We start from the raw sequence: 23,059 nt of genomic DNA, 5'->3' as shown, positions 1-23,059 counted from the left end.
TTGACATTTTTTAACTGAAACGTGTGTTTTGTTCGCCTGCAGAGGAAAAGAAGAGACTGATGAGGACCTTCGATGAAAGGAAAGGGGAGGCTGAGGAAATTGTGAGCCGCCTTGCTCGATAGTTTTTGCAATGACAACCGGTAGTTAGCTAGCGAGCTAGCCACCATGTTTACATGTTCACCAGACACTTCATGAGGTACACCTGCACTGTCTAAGAGACCGTTCAAAGTGAGGCCCGCAACTGTGATTTTATTGGCCTGTGGCACATTCTAAAAATATAATGTAACAAACGACAGCAAAATTAGACAAACAAGCAGCAATTTCACAGGAATAAGCTGTATAAAAATATTAAGAGAACAACGGTTGTAGTCTAACGAGAAAAGGCATGGTAATTTCATCAGAATAATGTAATAGTACGAGGAAAAATAACGTCACTTTAGTAGCATAGGAGTGGATTTTTTATGTTAAAAGTCGTAATGTTTAGAAACAAAACAATAAAATTTGGAAAATTAGGTAGAGAAAAAAGTTGGAATATTATGGGAATAAGTCATGATATTACAAAAACGTTTTTTAACCTCTATCACAAAACTGAGATGCAGTTATTTCTTTAAATATACACAGTGTTCCCTCGCTACATTGTGGTTCACCTTTCGCAGATTCGCTGTTTCACGGATTTTTTAAAGTGCAATTTAGCATTTTTATTTTCACAGCGTATGAACACGCATTGTGTTCTGCGTCCCTGTGGTGTATTAGAGCAATCTATCGGTGCTGTGTTGTGTGATGTGTTTGTGATTGTATGTATTACTGCTACCGGTAGAGGGTGTTGTTTACTCATGTGAGAGTGGAAGATGTGTCCCGCTCCACCTCGGCTCAGTATGTGTTTACTATCTGTACTAGCATATTAGGAACCCACAGTAGACAATAGACGGCTAAATATAGAGCCACAACAGTCCTTATTGGCTAAGTGTGAACCCGCCCATTGTGTTCTGCGTCCTGATTGGCTGTAGGCCATTGTCAATCAATCTCCTTCATGCCGTTTCCTATTGTGGCCAGTGGTCACTAGCCCATCCATCCATTTTCTATACCGCTTCTTCCTCATTAGGGTCGCGGGGGCATGCTGGAGCCTATCCCAGCTGACTTCGGGCGACAGGCGGGGTACACCCTGGACTGGTCGCCAGCCAATCGCCAATCACCAGCCAATCCGCAGGGCACATATAGACAAACAACCAATCACACTCACACAAACAACCAATCACACTCACGTTCATACCTATGGACAATTTAGACACAGAAATGCCCAGTAGAGAATCGAACCCAGGTCTTCCCGATCTCCAAGCTGTTACTGTGTTGGCCAACGTGCTAACCACTAGACCACCGTGCGCTCCCAGTGGTCACTAGCAAACTAGCTAACTGTGTGAGCTGCGTGCTAAACGACTTTAGGGCGCCATTACGGAATAAAGTAATCTTCGGCTCAAGGAGTCGGGAGGAGCAATAGGTTTTAAAAAGGATACAAAAAAGCTCCAGCGGAACGGCGGCAGTACAAGGCACGGTCTGAGGAGTGAGTACGCGCGGTATGGCGGTGGGTTTTTCAGCCATAAAACGTATATAATCACTGGAAACAAAGTTGACTGCTTTGTGGGCTATTTTGGGAATCCGTCCCCCACAATAAATGAGGGAACACTGTAACCTCATAGCATAGATTTGACTAAATATTAAAGTGGCTCTTGCATCCTTTTTCACCATGTGGCCCACTCTGGAAAAAGTTTGGTCACCCCTGACAATGCATGGGACAGTATGAGTATTTTGACAGTATGACATTCTTGGGCAAAAATATTTTGGTTTCACTCTATTGTAATTACAGCTCTAAAATGTGTTATTTTGAAAAACCTTTATTGAAAAGAGAAAAATGTCAAGTCAAAAAAAGTTGTTTTTTTTTAAACTGTGTAATAAAACACAATGAAAGTGGAACACATATATTTGCAATAAACAACAAATAATACCTGAATTATTTCTTTCTAAAGAAATAAATAAAGTGCAGTTGCCAATGCAGTCTACTGTGGCAAATTCTGCAACTTAAGCCACAACACAAATATTTTCTTAATAAAAAAAAAAATGCAATCAAGTGTTTTAAAAATAAAAATAAAAAAACAACCCTTTCCTCCTGTCATCCCAGTTGCAAGGAATGGAGGAAGAGTTGCATGATGCGCCGCCGTCGTACAGAAATCCGATGAGGACGAAGCTGCGTCTGTACCAGCGGGACCTGGCCAAGCTGCAGAGGGACATGAAGAACTCGGCCGCCGGTTCGCAGACGTCAGACGGAACTCACGGCGGCATCTATTCATCGCAAAACCGACAAAGTGTGAGTGTGGACAAGCCGGGTGTGATGTTGATCAGGGCTGGGAATGGCAAGCGTACTTGTGCTGGGTTAGCAGGGGACAAGTCACATAGCTGTTGATTGGGTCTGTTCTGACAGAGCCATCGCTGGCGAGTCAAAATGGCGGGTGACTAGTTTCTTGTCCACCTTTGCAGACGCGCATGCAGTCGCAGAGGGCCCTGCTCCTGCAGGGCACCGAGTCGCTGCACAACGCCAGCCAAAGCATCGAGCGGAGTCAGCGCCTCGCCGCTGAGACGGAGCACATCGGCTCGGATATCATCGAGGAGCTGGGAGAACAGCGGGAACAACTGGACCGCACAAGGAACAGAGTGGGTTAAGACGGTCTGAAAGCACAAGAATCTGAGACAGTGTCACTCTTGGAGCGCTTATTGATTGCAGGGGCTCGTTGTACGATGTTCTCTTGTTTGCAGTTGGAGAATACAGGAGAGAACCTCAGTCGGTCGCGAAAGATCCTTCGGTCTATGTCTCGGCGGTGAGTGCAAGCCCTGATCTGTTTGTGTTTGTTCCCAGACCAAATATTGCAGGTAGAATTAGGGAGCACTCCCACATAGTAGTTCCAGGGTCAAACTGTGGCCATTTCCTTTAACTACTGTTTTACAAAACACTACGCTTTCATAGATTATGACCTTTTAGCAGTTCAGCAGATCCCTGCCATTTGCGGGGCTTGCGCTCTCAGACCACCCCCTGAATGGTGGGAAAACGAACACAAAAAAAAACCCCTATATAATTAAGACACCGCAAAATGTCTATTTTGTCCTTCTCAGACACAAATTAACATGAGGGTCATCAAAGAAATAACACATGTGGAATACACAATGTAACTGCACCACACAGACTCATGTGGGGACGGTGTGTGTCCCATTACATCTGGCGTAAAAGTAACGCTGCATTTCAGAAAAAGAACATCATAGCAACAGTAAAATATGGTGGTGGTAGTGTGATGGTCTTCAGGACCTGGAAGAATTGCTGTGATGAATGGAAGCATGAATTGTGCTGAAGGAGAATGTCCGGCCATCTGTTGGTGACCTCAAGCTGAAAGCAACTTGGGTTCTGCAGCAGGACAATGATCCAAAACACACCAGCAAGTCCACCTCTGAATGGATGAAGACTTTGGAGTGGTCTAGTCCAAGTCCTGACCTGAATCCTATTGAGATGCTGTGGTATGACCTTAAAAAGGAAAAGCCTCCAATGTGGGTGAATGACAACAATTCTGCAAAGATGAGTTCCTCCCCAGCGCTGGAAGAGACTCATTGCAAGTTATCACAAACGCTTGATTGCAGTTGTTGCTGCTAAGGGGGGGCCAACCACTTATTAGGTTTAGGGGGCAATCACTTTTTCACACAGGACCATGTAGCTTTGGTTTTTTGTTCTCCTTTAATAGTAAAATTTCCTTTCATTTAAGTGTGAGACATATAAAAAAAAATAAATAAAAGAACTCAGGAAGGGGGCAAACTTTTTCCACACCACTGTATATGAGGGTGTAAGGTCTGTTACGATACCTGCATAGTCCATGTGGAGCAGTTACATTGTGGACTACTTGTGCTATTTGTGGTTGCACCATGAGTAAGGTACTTGTGGAGGTCGCATTCTCAGACCAACCGCGAATTGGTGAAAAATTGTGAGTAATTGAGGCGTTCAAAAAAATGTCTTTATTGACTCACTCTAACTGAAACCAACAGGTGGTCATCAAATCATTGCGCGCCTCCCATGCTCACAGTGCGACCCCAAATACCACAACAAATAACGCATGTGGAACACACGATGTAACTGCACCACACCGATAACAAAATAGCCGCTTACACTCTAATATACTCCTGATCAAAATCTTAAGATCAGTTGAAAAATTGGTAGAATTTTCATTTTGCACATTTGTATCTTAATGAGGTTTTAAGTAGAGCTACAATATGCAAAACAAGAAGGGGGGGTGAGACAACAAGCACTTGGAACTTGTAATGTAAACAACAACAAAAAAAGAAATAGGTTGTTTATCAGCTGATCAAAAGTTTAAGACCACAGGCTATAAAAGCCCAAATGTGCTCCAAATGTTGATGTAGTGTCATCATTCCCCCTGTCATGCCCTCCTGATGGTGAAGCTAAGAAGCTTTCTCTTTTCCAACGTGGTGGGATTGTGGAGCTGCATAAGCAAGGCCTCTCGCAGCGTGCCATGGCTGCTGAGGTTGGGAGCAGGAAATCAGTCATTCTACATTTTTGGAAAGATCCTGAGCATTATGGAACAAAAAAGTCAAGTGGTAGACCCAAAAACATCACACCTGCGCTGAGCCGGAAGAAGGGTTTAAAAAACAAATTCAAAGACCTTCAACGCCACAAAAGTGCCCGTTTGGACTTTGCCAGGGAGCATCAAACATGGGACATTGAAAGGTGGAACAAAGTTTTATTCTCTGATGAGAAAAAATGTAACCTTGACGGTCCAGATGGCTTCCAACGTTACTGGCATGACAAGGAGATCCCACCTGAGATGTTTTCTACCCGGCACAGTGGAGGGGGGGCCATCATCTGGGGAGCTTTTTCATTCAGTGGAACACCGGAGCTTCAGGTGGTGCGGGGTCGTCAAACGGATGCAGATGTTGGGGCGGGCATCCCTCATGACTGAGGGCCCTCGTGTGTGTGGTACCAGCTGGGTTCTTCAACAGGACAACGCTGCAGTTCACAATGCTGGCTTGACCAAGGACTTCTTCAGGGAGAATAACATCACTCTTTTGGACCATCCTGATTTCAATCCCATAGAGAACATTTGGGATGGATGGCAAGGGAAGTTTCTAAAAATGGCCATCAGTTCCAGACAGTTGATGGCCTTGGTGAAGCCATCTTCACCACTTGGAGCAATGTTCCCACTAGCCTCCTGGAAACACTGACATCAAGCATGCCCAAAGCCATTTTGGAAGTGATGAACAAGAACGGTGGAGCTCCTCATTACTGAGTCCTACTGACAACATTTTTGGTTCTGGTTTGGGGAGTTTTTTGTTATTTTTTGAGCAATGGTCTTAAACTTTTGATCAGATGATAAACAACCTATTTCAGTTGAATTGTTGTTTTCAAAAAATGACTTTTTCAAAATGTTTTTTGTCTCACCCCCCCTTCTTGTTTTGCATATTGTAGCTCTACTTAAAACCTCATTAAGATCCAAATGTGCAAAATGCAAATTCTAGCAATTTTTCAACTGATCTTAAGATTTTGATCAGGAGTGTATTAGAGTGTAAGCGACTATTTCGATATCTGTGTGGTGCAGTTACATTGTGTGTTTAATATTGTTGTTACTTTTGGTTGCACCATGATCGAGGTGGGAATTTGGGTTGAGTGATGGCCTCATTATGGAGATTACCAGCACGAAAGGGTGGGTTTCCCTGCAAGTAAAAGAAAGTAATGTGCAAGGTGTGTGTGTGAGAATGGTGAGCACGCGGGGTGGACTGTAGCGTCGTGCTTAGTCATGAACGTGTTTTGCCGGCCTCTCCATTAGGCTCATGACAAACAAGCTTCTGCTAGGCGTCATCATCCTCATGGAGCTGGCCATCTTGGGTGCCGTGGTTTACCTCAAGTTCTTCCGACGATGAGAACAAACAAAGCGGTAGGTAGTGTTGGACCGGGATTCCGGGTACGACAGAGTCCAAAATCTTCCACCTGCCCTCCCAATGTGTCAGCACGAGGACGACGCTCTGGAGCGTCGCAACAGGAGCTCCGTGGAGTCCACCGAAAAGCATCATTAGCACTGCTTGATCAGACTGGAGAGACGTCCTCTGGGATGAAGGTGGTGGATGCCTCCATGATGAACTGTGTGCTTGCTTGATGAGGTGTTCACCCCCTTGCTGATTGATGCTTTTTAAGCTTACTCACTTGTATGATGACATTTAGCAGCAGTAAATATAAGACAACATGGCAAGCTCATGACTTCTCTATAATAACCAACATCAGATTTCTATATTGGTCGATATTTTTATGATTACATATTGAACGTGCGTCCAACAAATCCCCAGCTAACGAGAGTCAAGTTGAAAAGCCTGAGCTGTCAACTGCGGTCATGCTGTCCAGCGCAGCTCTTAAGGCGCCGGGGGGTCGCACAGCCACAGTGGCCAGCACACGTTGCGTAATCTCAGCAAAGTAATGCAGCAGCTTCCTGCTAACGTGATCTTGATGATTCATAATGGTAACCGCCCAGGAACTGTTTTTTCCTGTTGTTGGATGAGATGAATGTCGGTCAGATGATCATGAATGTTACAGTTTGCTTCCTCCTGGTACCCGCCTCCTCTTTGGTTGATCACTGCCTAATTCACCTCCTCCTTCACCTGTCGTCACACCTTTTGAGGTGATTTTAAAAATCAAACCTCTTCTCCTCCAGTGAGGGCCATACAGTGAGGAATGAAAGGAAGCAACTTTGCCACAGTTATTTTGTGAAGGTATGCTACAAAATTATGTATATTTCAAGAAAATGGTACATCACTCAATATCAACTTTGCTTTTTTCCCCTCTTTTTTTTGCATTTATCAAAATAGTTTAACTGTCTTCCAGTTTTTTCCCGTATTTATGACTTTATTCCTATAATATTTTGACTTTCTTCCATGAATACTCTTTTGTCCAACTTTATTTTGTTTGTCATAATTAGGGCTGGGCTGTATATCGATATTTTGATACTTACTTTAAGCACAATATCAAAACCAACCATATTGTTGATATCGATATGGACTGGATTGGCGCTGTACCTCCCTCATCCCTGCATGCAGGAGGAGGGGCGGAGCAGAAGTCCAGCGGTTCCAGTTGAAGCGACAGCGTCGACGGTGGAAGAATTTGTCAGCAAGGAATAAGCGTTAGCTCAGTGATGTGGAGCATTAAAAAATCTTTTTCACCACCTTGAAACTTGGCACCAAGTCCAAAACGAGGAATGTGTGAAGCTGCGTGCTCCTGTTGCGTTCCTCGTGAAAGGAAAAGCAGAGTGTTGCGCTGTCAGGAAGAGGTGTCCTATCGCATTGCTAAGATATGGTCGCCGTTGCAACAGAGGAAAAAGCTGCTTTAAAAACCTGCTGAAATCGATGGACTCGCCACGTCCAGTGAGCTTCACAAGCTCTACCACAGATGTACAAGGACGTCAGACGGACACTTGCTAAGTCTGCTGCACTTGACAGGTTGGTGTTCCTGCCACAAAATAAGGACATGCTTGCGTCTTGTAAGAATGTTTACCCTAAAAAATACTACTGATTAATTTCAACTATTTTTGAGTTGCTGATATTTTCTGACACAACTTTCCTCTTCAACTGGGCACTCCTTCATATTATGTTCTTTTGTTATTAGCTGAGTAATGTGATCTTTTCCTTTCTCAGAAATTCAGAAGTTAAATTTTCTTTCAACTGTATCTTACTAAAATGACATTGTTTTTCCAAATAATATTCCTCATAATGTGAGTTTATTCTCGTTAAATTGCAGCTGTTTTTCTCGTTGGAACATTTTTTCTTGTAATATTTTGACTTTATTCTCATGAAATGACATGCAGGTTTTGAAAAAATGTTCAAACTATTTCAACTTTCTTCTTGTAAATTTTCCTTCTCGTAATTGTGACTTTAATCCCATCATATTTGGACTTTATTCCAATTCACTACATTTTGATTTTTTTATGTATTATCACTTACCTATGGCCTGTTTATTGGTCAAAAAAATAGTCATATGTAGTAGTCTGGTCGCTAGATGACACATTATCTTTGATTACATTACCTTCACGCTGCATGTAGTCAGCCATGGCATGTCTGATACAATAGGGTGGAAAAAAAGTTCTCCCATTCCGTGTGGAAGTGGTACATTTTTGGCTTCTCTTACTTTGTTCTTCTTCCCCACTCTATTTCAAACTCTAAGTTTAGAATACATAAATTAGAGGCGAACTAGTGAGCTCGTTAGCTTGCTCTTTTAAAGCGGCGAGCTGTCTATTGTGTCCCTACAGTGATCCCGTAGCCTGCCTGTAAGAGTTGCACAATGTGATGTAAACAAAGAATCACAATCAGAATCACCTTTATTGGCCAAGTATGCTTACACAAACAAGGACTTTGACTTGGGTTAAATTAGCTTTTCCAACCCTTCAGAAATAAATAAAGAATTAAAGCGTAAGATTGAGATGTGCAAAAGGGTTAATAGTATAATGCCAGTGCAATTCAATTCAGTGGACAAAAGACAGTATTTCCATTCAAGTGAGGGGTCCCCTGAGGTACAGTCATTAGTGTACAGGGAGAAGAGCAGCGCAGAGAGAACACCCGTAGGGGGCGGCGGTGCTTGATGTGATTTCCCCCAGCCTCACCTGCTGGCTTCTGTCAGTGAGTCTTAAAGCTGGTGATCCACTGACAGGTGGAGGCTGGCACAGTGAGCTGGGAGAACTCCTGGTGGAGGATCCCAGGGGTGATGGATTTGAATGCCAAGCTGAAGTCCACAAACAGGATCCTTGCATAGGTCCCTGGAGTGTATAGGTGACTGTAGGAGTGTTATTTCACGTGTAGGGCTCTAATAATGGTCAAAGAAAATGTCTTTTGCAAGTCATAAACAGGTTTGCTGTGCTGTATGAAAATATTCCATTAAGGGCTGCTGTCAAAGTTAAAGCAAGAATAGCAAGTTGACAGAAATTCCCTTTAACGGCACTATTTTTTGACACGTGGTTAACGTGCGCACGTCATGTTTAGCCCTCGGCCCACACAAAGCCCCGGCAGATGGCTCTCCCGACCAAAGCCACTTGCATTCACTGTCCCCGCAAGCCAAACCGTCACCGGAGCACGCGGACTCCCAGACGCCACCGGCTGGACCCAGCTGGGGAAACCGCTGGAGCACCGAAGGTGTTTTTTATTGTCATTTATACAGTGGTACCTTGGCATACGAGTTTTAGATACGAGCTGTCTCTCGGCGGATTTTTTTGCTTCGAGCTGCGAGCTAAAACACTCAATGAGACGCCTGTAAAGCCTCGCAAGGGAATTCATTAACGATCTATTTGAGTGTGTGCTTGAACTGCTGACTGAGTTTGTCAAAGAGGACAGAATAAAACTTGCATGTTTGAAGACCTGCGGTGCCGTACATGTGTGGGGGGCCCTGTGCAAAGCTTTATTTGTAATGTTAGAGTCACGATATTTGATTTCAGTGATGGACAGTTTACCTGTTTACCTGGTACTTGTGGTACATCGGGTTTGTTTTTTATACATTCAACTCCATTTTGTGTTTAGCTGTTTAAAAAAAACAAAAACAAATGTTTAATCAACAAAAATGAGCACAAAAGCAAACATATCCAGTTTCTTATTGATGGGTCTATTAAAAACTTTCAAATGATCTGTCAAAGGTACATTAATGAAAGATAAAAACATGTTTGTCTGCAATTGTGATTAATTGCAAGTTACAGGCCTGGACCAAAATGATGGCACCCCTAGAAAAGAGTGAAAATAATGTGAGCAAAGGGACATGTCAATTCAAAGTGTGTCCACTAACAGGTGTCTACAACCTTGCCATCAGTCACTGGGCCTATAGATAGGACTACAGTCAGTCCCTGTGCTGTTTGGTCACATGGTGTGTACCACACTCAACATGGACCAGAGGAAGCAAAGAAAACATTGTCTCAGGAGATTAGAAAGAAAATGATGGACAAGCATGTTAAAGGTAAAGGCTAGAAGACCATCTCCAAGCAGCTTGATGTTCCTGTGACAACAGTTGCACATATTATTCAGAAATGGAAGATCCATGGGACTGTAGCCAACCTCCCTGGACGTGGCCGCAGGAGGAAAATTGATGACAAATCAAAGAGACGGATAATACAAATGGTAACGAAAGAGCCCAGAAAAACTTCTAAGGAGATTAAAAGCGAACTTCAAGCTCAAGGAACATCAGTGTCAGATCCCACCATCCGTCGTTGTTTGGGCCACAGTGGACTTAATGGGAGAAGACCAAGGAGGACCCCACTGTTGAAAACAAGTCCTAAAAAAGCCAGACTGGACTTTGCCAGACTACATGAGCTTCTGGGAGAATGTCCTATGGACAGAGGAGAAAAAATGGAACTTTTTGGCAAGGCACATCAGCTCTACGTTCACAGACGAAAAAATGAAGCAGATCAAGAAAAGAACACTGTCCCTACTGTGAAACATGGAGCAGGCTCTGTTATGTTCTGGGGCTGCTTTGCTGCATCTGGCACAGGGTGTCTGGAATCTGTGCAGGGTACAATGACATCTCAAGACTATCAAGGGATTCTAGAGAGAAATGTGCTGGCCAGTGTCAGAAAGCTTGGTCTCAGTCGCAGGTCATGGGTCTTGCAACAGGACAATGACCCAAAACACAGCTAAAAACACCCAAGAATGGCTCAGAGGACAACACTGGACTATTCTAAAGTGGCCTTCTATGAGCCCTGGCCTTCATCTTTGGAAGGAGCTGAAACATGCCTTCTGGAAAAGGCACCCTTCAACCCTGAGACAACTGGAGTCATTTGCTCATGAGGAGTGGACCAAAATACCTACTGAGAAGTGCAAAAGTCTCATTGACACTTCCAGGAATCGTTTGATTGCAGTGGTTGCCTCAAAAGGATGTGCAACAAGATATTAAGTTATGGGGTGCCATCATTTTGGTCCAGGCCTGTTTCATGAGTTTATTTTTTTCAATATTTCTGTTGAAGCATGGTTGAAAATCAATGTGTGACGTTCAATATCATTTTTATTTATTGCTTTTTTCAGATTCAAGTTATTTCTGTGACCATTGTTGTTCTTTCATTGAACGAAGGTACCAACAATTTTGTCCACGTGTGTAACAGTAGACAAAATGCAATTAATGGCAAATAAATATTTTAATTGATTGACAGCCCTAATTCCATTTATTAATATTGAACCCTACCTTGTGGAAGTTCACTTATCACAGTCGGGTCTGGAACTATTTAACCGTGATAAACGAGGGATGACTATTATCTTTTCCCGCAAGTTTATTTTGTTTCTTATAATACTTAAATATTATGAGAAGCAAACAAAATAAAGTTGGGGGGGGTATCATATTATGGGATTAAAGTCAAAATATTACGGCAATAAAGTGATGACAGAGGAAGAACTTTTACAAGAAGAAAGCTGAAATAGTTGGAAAATAAAAAAACAAACAGCTGTCATTTCACATGAATAAAGTCAAAATATTCAGAGGAAAAAAGTTGTAATTTTACAAGCGCAAACTCGTAATATTGTCAGGAAAAATGTCATTTTACTAGCATAGGGCGGAAATATGAAAAAACGTTTTTGGGTTTTGGGGGTAAATTGGGTAAGGGAAGATAATATGAGATTAAAGTCAAAATATCATGGGAAGAAAGTAATTATAATGAGGAAGGAAATTTACAAGAAGAAAGTTGAAATAGTTTGGGGGGGGAAGATTGCAGAAATGGAAAAAACAGCTGTGAAGAATAAAGTCCAAATATGTAGACAAAGTCGCAATTTTATGAGAATAAACTCGCAATATTGTGAGGAAAAAATTCATTTTAGTAGCTTAGTTGAAATATCCAAGAAAATAGTAAGATTATGAGAAAGAAACCAAATCAAGTTGGGGGAACATTATGGGAGTAAAGTCAAAACATTACAGCAATAAAGTGATAATTCCGAGGAATGACATTTCCAAGACGGAAGCTGAAGTAAAGCTGTCATTTCATGTGAATAAAATCGAAATATTAAGAGAAAAGTCATAAAATTGTAAGGAAAAATAGCACAGAGTTGAAAAATTCAAGAAAAAAATCGTAATATTATGACAAACCAAGTTGAGAAAAAAGATAATACAGGAATTTCGTCCAAATATGATCATAATTATGAGGAATCATTTCCGAGAAGAATGTTTTGCGTGTTTATGAGGGTTTGGCATGACTTGAACTCCACACCCGCCCCCAACATGAGGTGTGTTGTTAGGAAGCGTGTTGCACGGACAGTAGCGCCAAAAACGACACCTGGACACCAGAGTCCCATCTTATGGAAGACCAGACAATCAGCTTTTTAATAGCAGAACATCCTGTGAATATTAAGTGCCTCAGTCGCTTCAGTGGCCACATCGAGCGGGGGGAACCTGCTAGGGTTTTCACACGCGCTAACAATCAGGACAATGCAGTAACCACAGCTGGTCCAATGGTCCAAAAGTGCAACATGGCTGCTAGCCTCCGCTAAACTGCACAGGTACAAAACAAAACACATTAGCGAGCGCACACAAGAGTGGATGTCTGTCGGTCGCACCTTTGAGGCAGGCTCTTTCTCTTGCCAAACAACTCTAATAATAACAATAATAAATATCATTCTTACACAAAATAGTCAAATAAGTTAGTAGCTTGCATTCTAGTTTCTGTCTAAATCAGGGGTCTCAAACTCAGCTGACCACGGGGACCGCATGGAGCACTCACGGAAGCCCGACTGGCAACATAACACAAGTTGCGTGTTTAAAGTTATAAACGTAGTTTGCTCTTCCTCATAGTCGGGGTGGCCCAGCCTTTTTTTTCCCCTCCAGCGAGGCCCACATAGTGAATGAAGCACCATATGCTAAGAAGTGAGATATATATATATAATTATAAAGTGTATATTTCAAGAAACAAGTGCATCAGCTTTGTCATAAAGGTGATGCACAGGACATAATATCGACTTCACTTGCTTTCTTTCCCCATTTGAACTGCTGTTTTGTTTCTATTTTCCAAAGAATTCAACTTCTCAAATCTCCACAAATTTTCTTCTAGTAATATTATGACTTTATTCCTTCAGCCTCATTTCCAAAAATGATTATTTTATTCGGTTTCTCATATTACAGCTTTGAAAAGTCATTTCTTCTTTAATATTTCTACTCTATGCTAAAATGTCAACTTTTTTTCTTGTTAGAATACATTTTTTATCTTAATATTTTGGACTGTATTCTCCTAAAATTAGGCTGTTTTTTTGTAATTTTCCAACTATTTTCTTGTCAACTTTCATCCCTGTAATTATGACTTTATTCCCTTAATATTATGACTTTGTTCTCGTCGCATTGTAACTTTTAATTTTCCCAAAATGACAACTTTATTTGTTGTTTTGCTTATTTTTCATCATTTTACCACTTCTAAAAAATAACGTCTTATATATTCCAATTCCACGTGACTAAAAGGGGATTGTTTTTCTTCTTAATATTATGGCGTTATTCTTGTAAACTGACTGCTTCTTGCTAAATGATATTTTTTAGAATGTGCCTCGCTCCGGGGCCACACTTTGGACCCCCCCGTCGTGGCGTGTGTCTTTACTTGCCTGTTAGATGCTGTGCAGTCGGTACCGTGATTGTAGTCAGCGTTGTGTGTAGTGACGCTATTTCTTGCCCCAAGAGCCCTTTAAGCAAGCTTAAGTGCCTCGGGGCCCGGTGTGCTCGGACCGCACTTAACGTTATCGTTAGATTTGAGGCGGGCAGAGAATGTGGGCCTGCAGGCTGTGAGTTTGAGACCCTGAATCTCTCACAGCAAACCTTTGGGTGAGAAAGAGGGACAAATACTTTTCGTGGTTAAATACTTGGCGATGCGATGAGGAGGGTGGACCAACTAGAAAAAGACCAACTCCAGCTACTTGGATTGTGCAGTCTTGGATGCAACGCTTCCTCGGAATGCTCAAGTTTGTGTCTCGGTGGCTGGGCGGCGCCCTCAGAGGCAAAGCTGCTCCGTGTCGTCCTCCTTCACCGAGGGGATCTCGTGCATGACGGCGTGAGCGCCTTCTCTCGTCTGTCCCAGAGACGACGCGATGACGTCCACGGCCAGGGAGGCGGTGGCCTCCACGGCCTCCCGGTTGGGCCCCAAGACGGGGTTCACTTCCACCAGATCCATGACTGACAGCAGACCTGCCGTTGGACCACAGCAGCAGTTATCACCACGGCATGGCAGACACCTCTCAGGTATGTTCTTGTGTTCATGTGTTCATGTGTTGGGTTAACCTATTCACACCCATTTGTGGCGCGTTTCATCCAGTGCTATTTGCTGCATACGGTAGGACAAATGTCAAGAATGTACAACTTGCACTGTTGGATCTAAGGAGGTTCTAAGCAGAGCTTCGAAATACAAAAAGAAATGCAAACAAGCATTAAAGTGAAATAGGCTGCTCACCGGCTGATCAAAAGTTTAAGACCGCAGCTCAAACCCCCCAAAAGAGAAATAAAAGGCCTCCACTGTCTCCACTGGAACTGATGTCCATTTTTGGAAATCCATCCCTAAATGTTCTCCATTGGATTTAGATGACAGGACCCACAGGATGGTCCAAAAGCGTGAGCTCATTCCTCTTTGTGAAGTGCAGCGTTGTCTTGATGAAAAAGCCGATCATTGCCACACAGACGAGGTCCTTCAGTCATGCGACCTCTGCCATTTGACGCTCCTGCACAACCTGAAGCTCCATTGTTCCATTGAAGGATCATGATGGTGGAAAACATCTCAGGTGGGATCTCCTTGTCATGCCAGTCACACCGAAAGCCATCAGGACCGTCAAGGGAGAATAAAACTTTCTTCCTCCGTTCAGTGTCCCATTTTTGGTGCCTCCTGCAAATTCCAAACCTTGAAAGACACATGGGACTTTGAAGATGTTGTTTCTTCTCTGGCAGATGGCGTGTGATGGTTATTGGACCGCACTCGGCACCAGTAACAACCTTCATTTGGGCCGAGGATGGTCCGGTGTCCTGACGGACAGCCAGTGGGCTCATTTTTTGGATCCACCACTTGCCTTTTTCTGTTCCCTGAGCCTCGGGATGTGTGAAGAAGTTGGAATGACAGTCTTACTGCGTCCAAGCTCAGCAGCAATGGTGCGCTGAAAGAGAGAGGCCATGCTTTTGCAGCCTTCAAGGAGAGAAAGCTTTTTTGCCTTTGCCATCAAGAGACGATGACAGTGTGAATGCTCGACAATAAGTCACATTCAATCCACACGTTTGCCAACATTTTGCTTTTGCACGGCTGATCAGCTGATGGACAGCCTATTTCACTCTCATGCTTCTTGGCAATAAATTGCTTTCTCCTCTCACTCCCATTTCTTCTTTTTGCATTTTGAAGCTCTGCTTAGAACCGTAGTGAGCAAACTGCGGCCCGCAGGCCACATCAGGCCTGCCAGGCATCTTAAACCGGCCCACCGGGCATTTCCAAAAAAACCTTCAACATGGAAACTAATCGGCAACATGACTTGCAGTGCGATTGTGGCAGGCTGGAGTCACCAAAATAGTCAGACGCAATCTGTAGCTCATAGAAAAAACCCACACGACACACAGAGTAAGCTAGCTACTGCACCATGTGGGCATACAAAGAAATATCTACCCATGCCTCAAAAAACATCCATATATTCCCGCCGCAAGGCATGCTGGGTAGCTTGTACTTGTTCTCCCAACATTTTGCCGTGTTCTGTCAAAGATTTGCTAGATTGCAAAATACGATGAGGTGGCGTTAACATGCTCTCGATAAAAATGAAATGTGTTCTTGTTCATACTTCATACTGTTGCTGCAGCCGGAACACCCAGCATGCCTTGCGGGCGTTTGGAAATAACTTTAAGTTATGTGCTATGTTTAGCACCCAGCTGTTGATTTATGTGATGCCTTAACTTGCTGCGGATGTCTCGTGTTTCCGTTTCGTTGCACCTCCCAGCATGCCTTGCGGGTTACAAATGAGGATAAAATAGTGTTGTATTGCGTGTGACCATTTTTTTAAGCTAGTTATCCCAGCACTTTCTTTGGAGTTACCTGTATTGTGAATTTCCTCGGTGATGTAGATGCCCTCCCTGTAGGTCAGTCCCCCGTTCACACGCGTTCCTGTGGCGGGGGCCAAAGACGGGTCGAAGGCATCGATGTCAAAGCTCAGGTGGATGGGTCTTTGTTTCCTGTTGTCAGAAGGTGACGGGTCATGCTTGCTTTATTTATTTTCTTAGTCGTAGTTACTTTCTTTGTTGAGCGTACCTTGCCAGGACGTGGTCCAGAGCGACTTCCGTCACCCTCTGGATGCCCAGTCTGTCGATGTCCCTCATGGTGAAGTACTGGATGCCCAAATTCTTCATTATGTGGCTGAAATGACGCAAAACAGCAAGCAAGCGTGACTTTTTAATGCCGTACCATCAGTGATATGTGTTCACACCTCCCGTTTCCAGTACACCTTGTTTGCTTTACTCTGGAGAGAAGTGGCGCTCAAACGCTCGCTTTTCAAGTTCCGTGAAGGAAAAACCTTCCTAGCGGGACAAACCCGCCCCGTGTATACGCCCAACACTTATAAATAAACAATAAACACTTATAAACAATAAACAGTATGAAAGTTGGCCAGGATCAGTTTGTTTTTCCATGGATTGTCAGGTTCTGATGTCGGAGACCTGCAAGCCTTAAAGCAGGGCAGGGACGTCCAAAGTATTTCTTTCCTCCAGCGAGGATCACGTAGTGAAAAAACGAAAGCATGCACTTCCTTATTTTGTATAATATGCTAAGAAGTGATATATGTGCATCACAGCTTTGTCGTGTACGTACGTGAAAGAGCCTATTATTAATATCAACTTCACTCTTTGCACTTTTGTTTACCATTTTTCCTGTTTTTTTTGTATTTCTTCTTAAATAATCTTTGTACATTTTCTTGTGACATTTGGACTTTATTCCCTTTATATTATACTTTATTTTGTTTTGTTTCTTTGTCAATATTAACATCTTTTTCTCTGTAGTCTTTTTTTCTCTTAATATTTTCACTTTATTCTCATCAAATTACTGCTCTTTTTCCATTTCTGCTGTTTTAGTTTTTTAGATTTCTTAATGATTAATTCTCGTATTTTGACTATTCTTGTAACGTTACCTCCCCCCCCATTTTCTTCTTGTAAATTCTCATAATTATGATGTTATTCCCCTAATAATTATAATATTTAACATCCCAACTTTTCCACACCCAACCAAATGTTTTTAATTTTTTGTTTCTCATAATGACATAAAAAACAGTCTTTTTTCTCTAATATTTCCACTCTACGCTACTAAAATGACATTTTTCCTCACACGGTATTCCAATCATATTTTGACTTGATGCTTATAAAATGACAGCTGTTTTTTTCTGTTTCTTCTGGGGGGTTTTTCCTACTTTCAACTCTTCTTGTAAATCTATTATGATTTATTATTCATAATTAGGACTTTATTCTTCTAACATAACCTCATATTATGACTTTAAAAACACATCTTTTGTGTTTAATATTTCAACTTTTGAATATTTCAACAAGCTAGTAAAATGACTATTTTTCCTCATAATATTATGTTATTCTCATGAAATCAGGACTTTTTCTTGCTAGATTAAAATTTTTCCTTGGAACATTTTGACTTTGAATTGTGTTTTTTTTTTTAATTGCTGTTTTTTCCATTCCTGCTGCTGCTTTTTTCCCAACTTTCTTGTAAATTTTCTTCTCATAACTATGACTTTATTCCTGTAATACTCTCAGGCCGTTATTCATTGCTTTGCCGTTTCTCATAATATTACAATTTAAGAAGAAATGATTTGGTCTTTTTTGTCTTGAATATTTGAACTTTATGCCACCAAAATGATGTTACTTTTCCTCATAATGTGTCTTTTTCTTGCTAGGTTACATTCAGCTTTGTCCTCTTAGCATTTTGACTTTGTCCTTGGAAAATACATTCTTTCCATTTTTGCTGGGTTCTGCTAAATTATGTTTCTCGAATGTGCCGCGGGCCGCACTTTGGACGCCCCTGCCTTACACATTTTCCCCTCGGGACCGGTTTGGTGCTATTTGACTCTCCTAAGAAGCATACATTTTTAATATACTGTAACCCTGACATGTGATATGATGCTTTCATGGCTAACTAATGAATCCAAGCCTGCTACGCCTGCCGCTTGACAGAAGACAGCTTTGTAAAAAAAAAAGAAAGAAAAAAAAAGAAAGGCTTCACTACACATCTTAAAATGCGGCTCTGCCAACTGTGCGTCGGTCAGCCACAGATGCTGATGCTTGCTTACTGAAGTGTGTACAGTGACCCACAATATGCGAAACGTACTCCACAGTAATACTTACTACTCTCCAGGGTCAACATCCCGCAGGCCGATGTAGACCAGGTCCCTGCAGGAGAGGAACGGCTTCACCCAGGAGAATCCGGGAATGTCAGGCATCTGCGAGGGGCGCACAGAAAGGCGGTTTGCAGACGCCAGCGTGTATCCCGCAACTCGACTCGTCTTTCCCACCTTGTCCCGCAGCTCTTTCAGCATGAATGCCACCGGCTGTCCGTGGAGGTTCCCCGACGGCGACGTCACGGGCGTGTTGATGTCGGCGTGCGCGTCGATCCAGACGAGACACAGGTCGGGACACTGCTGGACGTGGCCGCCCACGGATCCGACGGCGAGGCTGCGAGAAGCAAAGTCTTATCAGCAGGTGGTTACGGGCGCCCTCGATGCCGCGCCCCCGTGGCCCGGTACCTGTGGTCGCCCCCCAGCACGACGAGGGTGTGGCCGCTGCCCACCGCTCGGCTCACGGCGCCCGACAGCTTCTTGCTGGCGGCGCCCACCGTGCGAGGGAACTTGACGTTCATGTAGGGCTCGTCCGTCTCTGGGTGATGGAAGGCGAGGTCACCAAAGTCGTGCACGGCGTAATCTAGAAAAGGAATGACGTCACTCCGAGGTTGCTGTTTCGGGCCGGCATAACAACGCACGCTTTGCCTGGATTGTGGCAAAACAACTCTTCCCGTGGAATGAGACCGTCTTTGGGGGAGAGTGTCTGGACACTGTCGGAAGCAGACCATAGGTAATGCCGCAAACATCTCTCCCCCAAAGATGGTCTCATTCCACAGGAAGTGCGGCCACTAACAAGCAGTTTGGCCCCCGGGTAGGCGAACCAAGAAGTCCAATGGCCTCGACTCTCCCTTTTTTTTCCCATGTTTGCCTTCACCATACTGCAAAAAAACAAAAACAGTACTACACTTTTTTATGTACTCCAGGGGTGCCCAAAAAAAAAGCCAAACAGATGTAAAAATCATGTACATCATTTGTAAAATTGTCCTTTCTTTGTAAATGTTTAGTAAAAATATTTTAGGACAAAGCTTTTGTGTTATTAGTTATTAGTATCAACATTTCAGCTTTCTGTGTTTGTGCCACACTTTGGTCACCCCTGAAGTGTGCTGTCTACCTCCTGAATAAAATATCGCCCACAATAGAAACCAATCAAACACTCTCAAACAGGGGTGTCCAAAAGATTGGGGGGGGGATGGATGATGCTGCGATCCTCCTCCTCTGTTTGGGGGCGGGGGGGTTCATCACCAGTCCTCGTAACATCTCTTCCCCCAAAGATTGTCTCATTCCACGGAAAGACTGGCCACCAATAAGCCGCTTCACCTCACAGACCTTAAAATACGTTCACATTCTTGCGACGTCACGGCTATGCTGCGTACTTGTGTCGTCCGGGGTTTGCTATGGTATGCCATGATGGTACTCATCTGTGTTCTTGGTTGTGGGAGGTGCTTAGCATTAGTGTTGTTGGGAACCCCCGCAGATTGGATGTCGTGGCGGTCGGTGTTAGCTGCCAGACGTCACAGCGCTGCATTTTCCACAAAACAAACGAGCGAGGCAGATGGCTCCACGCCAAGCTGAGACGAGGCCTTTAGCGGACATGACACGAATAGACCTTCTCTGGTCAGCAGAGGATAAAGGAAGGACGCCGTGACCCAATCACATGCTGGGGGCGTGTCCCCTGTCATTTCAGCTAGCATTAAGTCTCTTCCAGTTTCTGTTTCAGCCCGCACCCACGTTTGTGCAAAGGGACCTTGCTAGCGCTGTTAGCGTGGCATCTGTAAATTGGAACACACTGACCCCAAACAAACCAACATTCATAACTGACAGATGCAAGCAATGTAGACACACAATACCATCATGTATTCCATATCATAATATACTGGAATCATGTCTACCATGTCTGTATAATAAAGCATATACAATTTACATATAATAGAAAATAAGACATAGAAAACCTGCTTACAACCTTCTAGATACACCTTTTTAACATGATTAGAGCCTTCTAGACATGAAATAACACCCCTATAGTCACCTTTACACTCCTATTACCCAATATGGTAGACATAATAAGAGAAAATAAGACATAGAAAACCTGTTTACCACCTTCTAAATACACTTTTTAACATGATTAGAGCCCTACTAGACATGAAATAACACCACTATAGTCACCTTTACACTCCTATTACCCAATATGGTAGACATAATAAGAGAAAATAAGACATAGAAAACCTGTTTACCACCTTCTAAATGCACTTTTTAACATGATTAGAGCCCTCAAGACATGAAATAACACCCCTATAGTCACCTTTACACTCCTATTACCAAATATAGTAGACACAATAAGAGAAAATAAGACATAGAAAACCTGTTTGCCACCTTCTAAACACACTTTTTTTTAACATGATTAGAGCCCTCTAGACAGGAAAGAACACCCTTATAGTCACCTTTACACTCCTATTACCCAATATAGTAGACATAATAAGAGAAAATAAGACATAGAAAACCTGTTTACCACCTTCAAAATACACTTTTTAACATGATTAGAGCCCTCTAGACAAAATAACACCCCTATAGTCACCTTTACACTCCTATTACCTAATATAATAGACATAATAAGAGACAATAAGACATAAGACATAGAAAACCTGTTTACCACCTTCTAAATACGCATTTTAACACGATTAGAGCCCTCTACACATGAAATAACACCCCTATAGTCACCTTTACACGCCATTCACTCAATATAGTACACAAAACAGAAAATAAGACAGAAAACCTGTTTACCATCTTTTAGATACGATTTTCACCATTATTAGAGCCCTCTAGACATGAAATAACACCCCTTTTGCACTCCTATTATTCATCGTTTACACTACATTGCAACTTGTATGCTGCAGGTACTCGAGGTCGCTGCTAGCTAGCAAACCAGGGAGCCTCAGATTTATTTCTTCTAAGCTTAAGAAGCCAAAACTTACCACTTCCGCACGGGATGGGAGGAGAGCTGTCTCCGACTCTGTCATGTGGGACATGCCGCGTCATTACTTATTCTCACATTATTTTTCCGCAAACCGATTTTCCAAAAAAATTGCCACTCTGTTGTTTTGTTTCTCATATTATGAGTTCTAAAAAATAACATTATGCTACTAAATGACCCTATTTTTCCCGGTAAAAATTACAACTTTCTCTAATTAGATTGCAACTTTTTTCTGGTAACATTTTTGACTTTATTCTCGTTAAATTACAGCTATTTTTTTCCATGTCTGCTGTGGTGGGTTTCTCTTATTTTCCTTTCTTGATGAATGATGAATTTAATTTTTTTATCATAATATTTTCACTTTATTCTCATAACATTAGATCATTTTCTGCAACATAATATTCCAAAAAATTACAGCTTTATTTGTTCTCATATTACTTTTTTTGATATGTTTTCTTCAATATTCCAACATTATGCTCCTAAAATGTTATTTGTCCACATCAAACTACAACTTTATCTACTTGAAGTGCAACTTTTTTCTGATAATATTTTGATGTTATTCTCGTAATATTACTGCAGTTTTTTCCACGTCTTATTATTATTATTATTATTATTTCAAGGCAGCTTGCCTTAAGTGACTTATACTTGCAATGCTTCCTGCCTGATGGATGACGAAGTCACCCTTGCTGTAAATGCGTGCGTGCGTGCGTGCGTGTCTAATTATATTTGTCTCTCTTCATCACTTTTAGGAGGCATCTCAAGTAGCACACAAGAGTACTAAGGTGAACTTTGAAGTTATGTGTATTATATAAGAGTAGTCATCAGTAATACGCATGACTCAGGGGCCCCCCAGTCTTTTTAGTGGTATTTTCCATGCTCCCCGCCCCTCCCCTTGAGGCTATCTTTATAGGTGTTTGTGGTGTCTCTGAAGTGTCCGCATGCACCCCCTTGACCTATTGTGTAGGTTCAACTATTAAAAAGGCAAGTCACGCGGTGTCCCCATTGGGGTGGGGTTGCCAGGCATTGTCCTGGCTTCATTTCGCGCCATGTGCACGGACACGTGTGAATAAAAGGAAAAAAAGGGGGACGTTCACGACGCAGGAAGTAAGACGAGCCGCGTCATAAAGCGTATAAATACCGTGCGCGTGACGTAACGGTTAAATCCGTCAGGCCCGCTTACGTAACGCCGGCACCGATCCGCGAGACTCACCTAACCCGGACAGCCTCTCGATGAGTCCCGCATCCCTGATGACTTTGGGCCCGTGTTCCACTCCCCTTCGTTTCTGTCCCAAACGGCGACAAAGACCACCGTCAAAAGGTGTAACAACGGAAGATGGTGTTCGTAAAAGTGCGGGTTCGCCCGCTACCTGTCCTCGGGAGAACGGAGCCCCCAGCACCGCCACCGACTGGGCTCGGCTCGGCTGCCCGCTGCCGCATAGCGCCCGCGTCCGGATGAGGCGGCCCAGATGTCCCCTGAGAGCCATGGTGGTTCCGAAGCCGCGCACGCTTCAAGTCTGACGAAAGAGCGGCGAGATGTTGCTTCTTCTTCGGATGCTGAGCGGGACCAACCCCCTCTCGTCGCACTTCCGGTCTTATGGCTGCCCTAGCTAATTAATATTCATGAGCTGGCGCCCTGGTTTAACTCTCAAACACACACACACACACACACACACACACACTAAAGATGAGTCCCTATTCGGTTAAGCCAGTCAGGGTGTGCGTTCGAAA

General features: G+C 43.0%; 2 protein-coding genes across 3 annotated transcripts in view; one reads left to right on the top strand and one right to left on the bottom strand.

Moving 5' to 3' along the window:
- The window catches only part of vti1b (vesicle transport through interaction with t-SNAREs 1B), a 21,600-nt gene extending 545 nt beyond the window's left edge, over nucleotides 1–21,055 (top strand). Inside the window, exons 2-7 of one of the 2 annotated variants that reach the window (XM_054797019.1) lie at nucleotides 43–101; nucleotides 2,174–2,359; nucleotides 2,530–2,703; nucleotides 2,806–2,867; nucleotides 5,871–5,978; nucleotides 6,052–21,055. In XM_054797019.1, the coding sequence (XP_054652994.1) occupies nucleotides 43–101; nucleotides 2,174–2,359; nucleotides 2,530–2,703; nucleotides 2,806–2,867; nucleotides 5,871–5,964 (575 nt within the window). In that variant the 3' untranslated portion in view covers nucleotides 5,965–5,978; nucleotides 6,052–21,055. Of the gene's footprint in view, nucleotides 1–42; nucleotides 102–2,173; nucleotides 2,360–2,529; nucleotides 2,704–2,805; nucleotides 2,868–5,870 lie in introns of both variants that reach the window. The other variant, XM_054797018.1, reaches the window with a different exon arrangement.
- Nucleotides 12,328–23,059, bottom strand: arg2 (arginase 2). Its single transcript, XM_054797017.1, has 8 exons — nucleotides 22,699–23,059; nucleotides 22,542–22,614; nucleotides 18,769–18,943; nucleotides 18,538–18,697; nucleotides 18,371–18,465; nucleotides 16,284–16,388; nucleotides 16,071–16,207; nucleotides 12,328–14,200 (listed from the first exon to the last, which is right to left on the bottom strand). The coding sequence occupies exons 1-8, from the start codon at nucleotides 22,813–22,815 to the stop codon at nucleotides 14,007–14,009; spliced, it is 1,056 nt and encodes a 351-aa protein (XP_054652992.1). The 5' UTR covers nucleotides 22,816–23,059; the 3' UTR covers nucleotides 12,328–14,006.

The sequence above is a fragment of the Dunckerocampus dactyliophorus genome, chromosome 13, assembly GCF_027744805.1.
Source record: "Dunckerocampus dactyliophorus isolate RoL2022-P2 chromosome 13, RoL_Ddac_1.1, whole genome shotgun sequence".
NCBI lineage: Eukaryota > Metazoa > Chordata > Actinopteri > Syngnathiformes > Syngnathidae > Dunckerocampus > Dunckerocampus dactyliophorus.
Note: the sequence above shows the minus strand (reverse complement) of the source record. Positions and strands in the feature narration are given on the sequence as shown.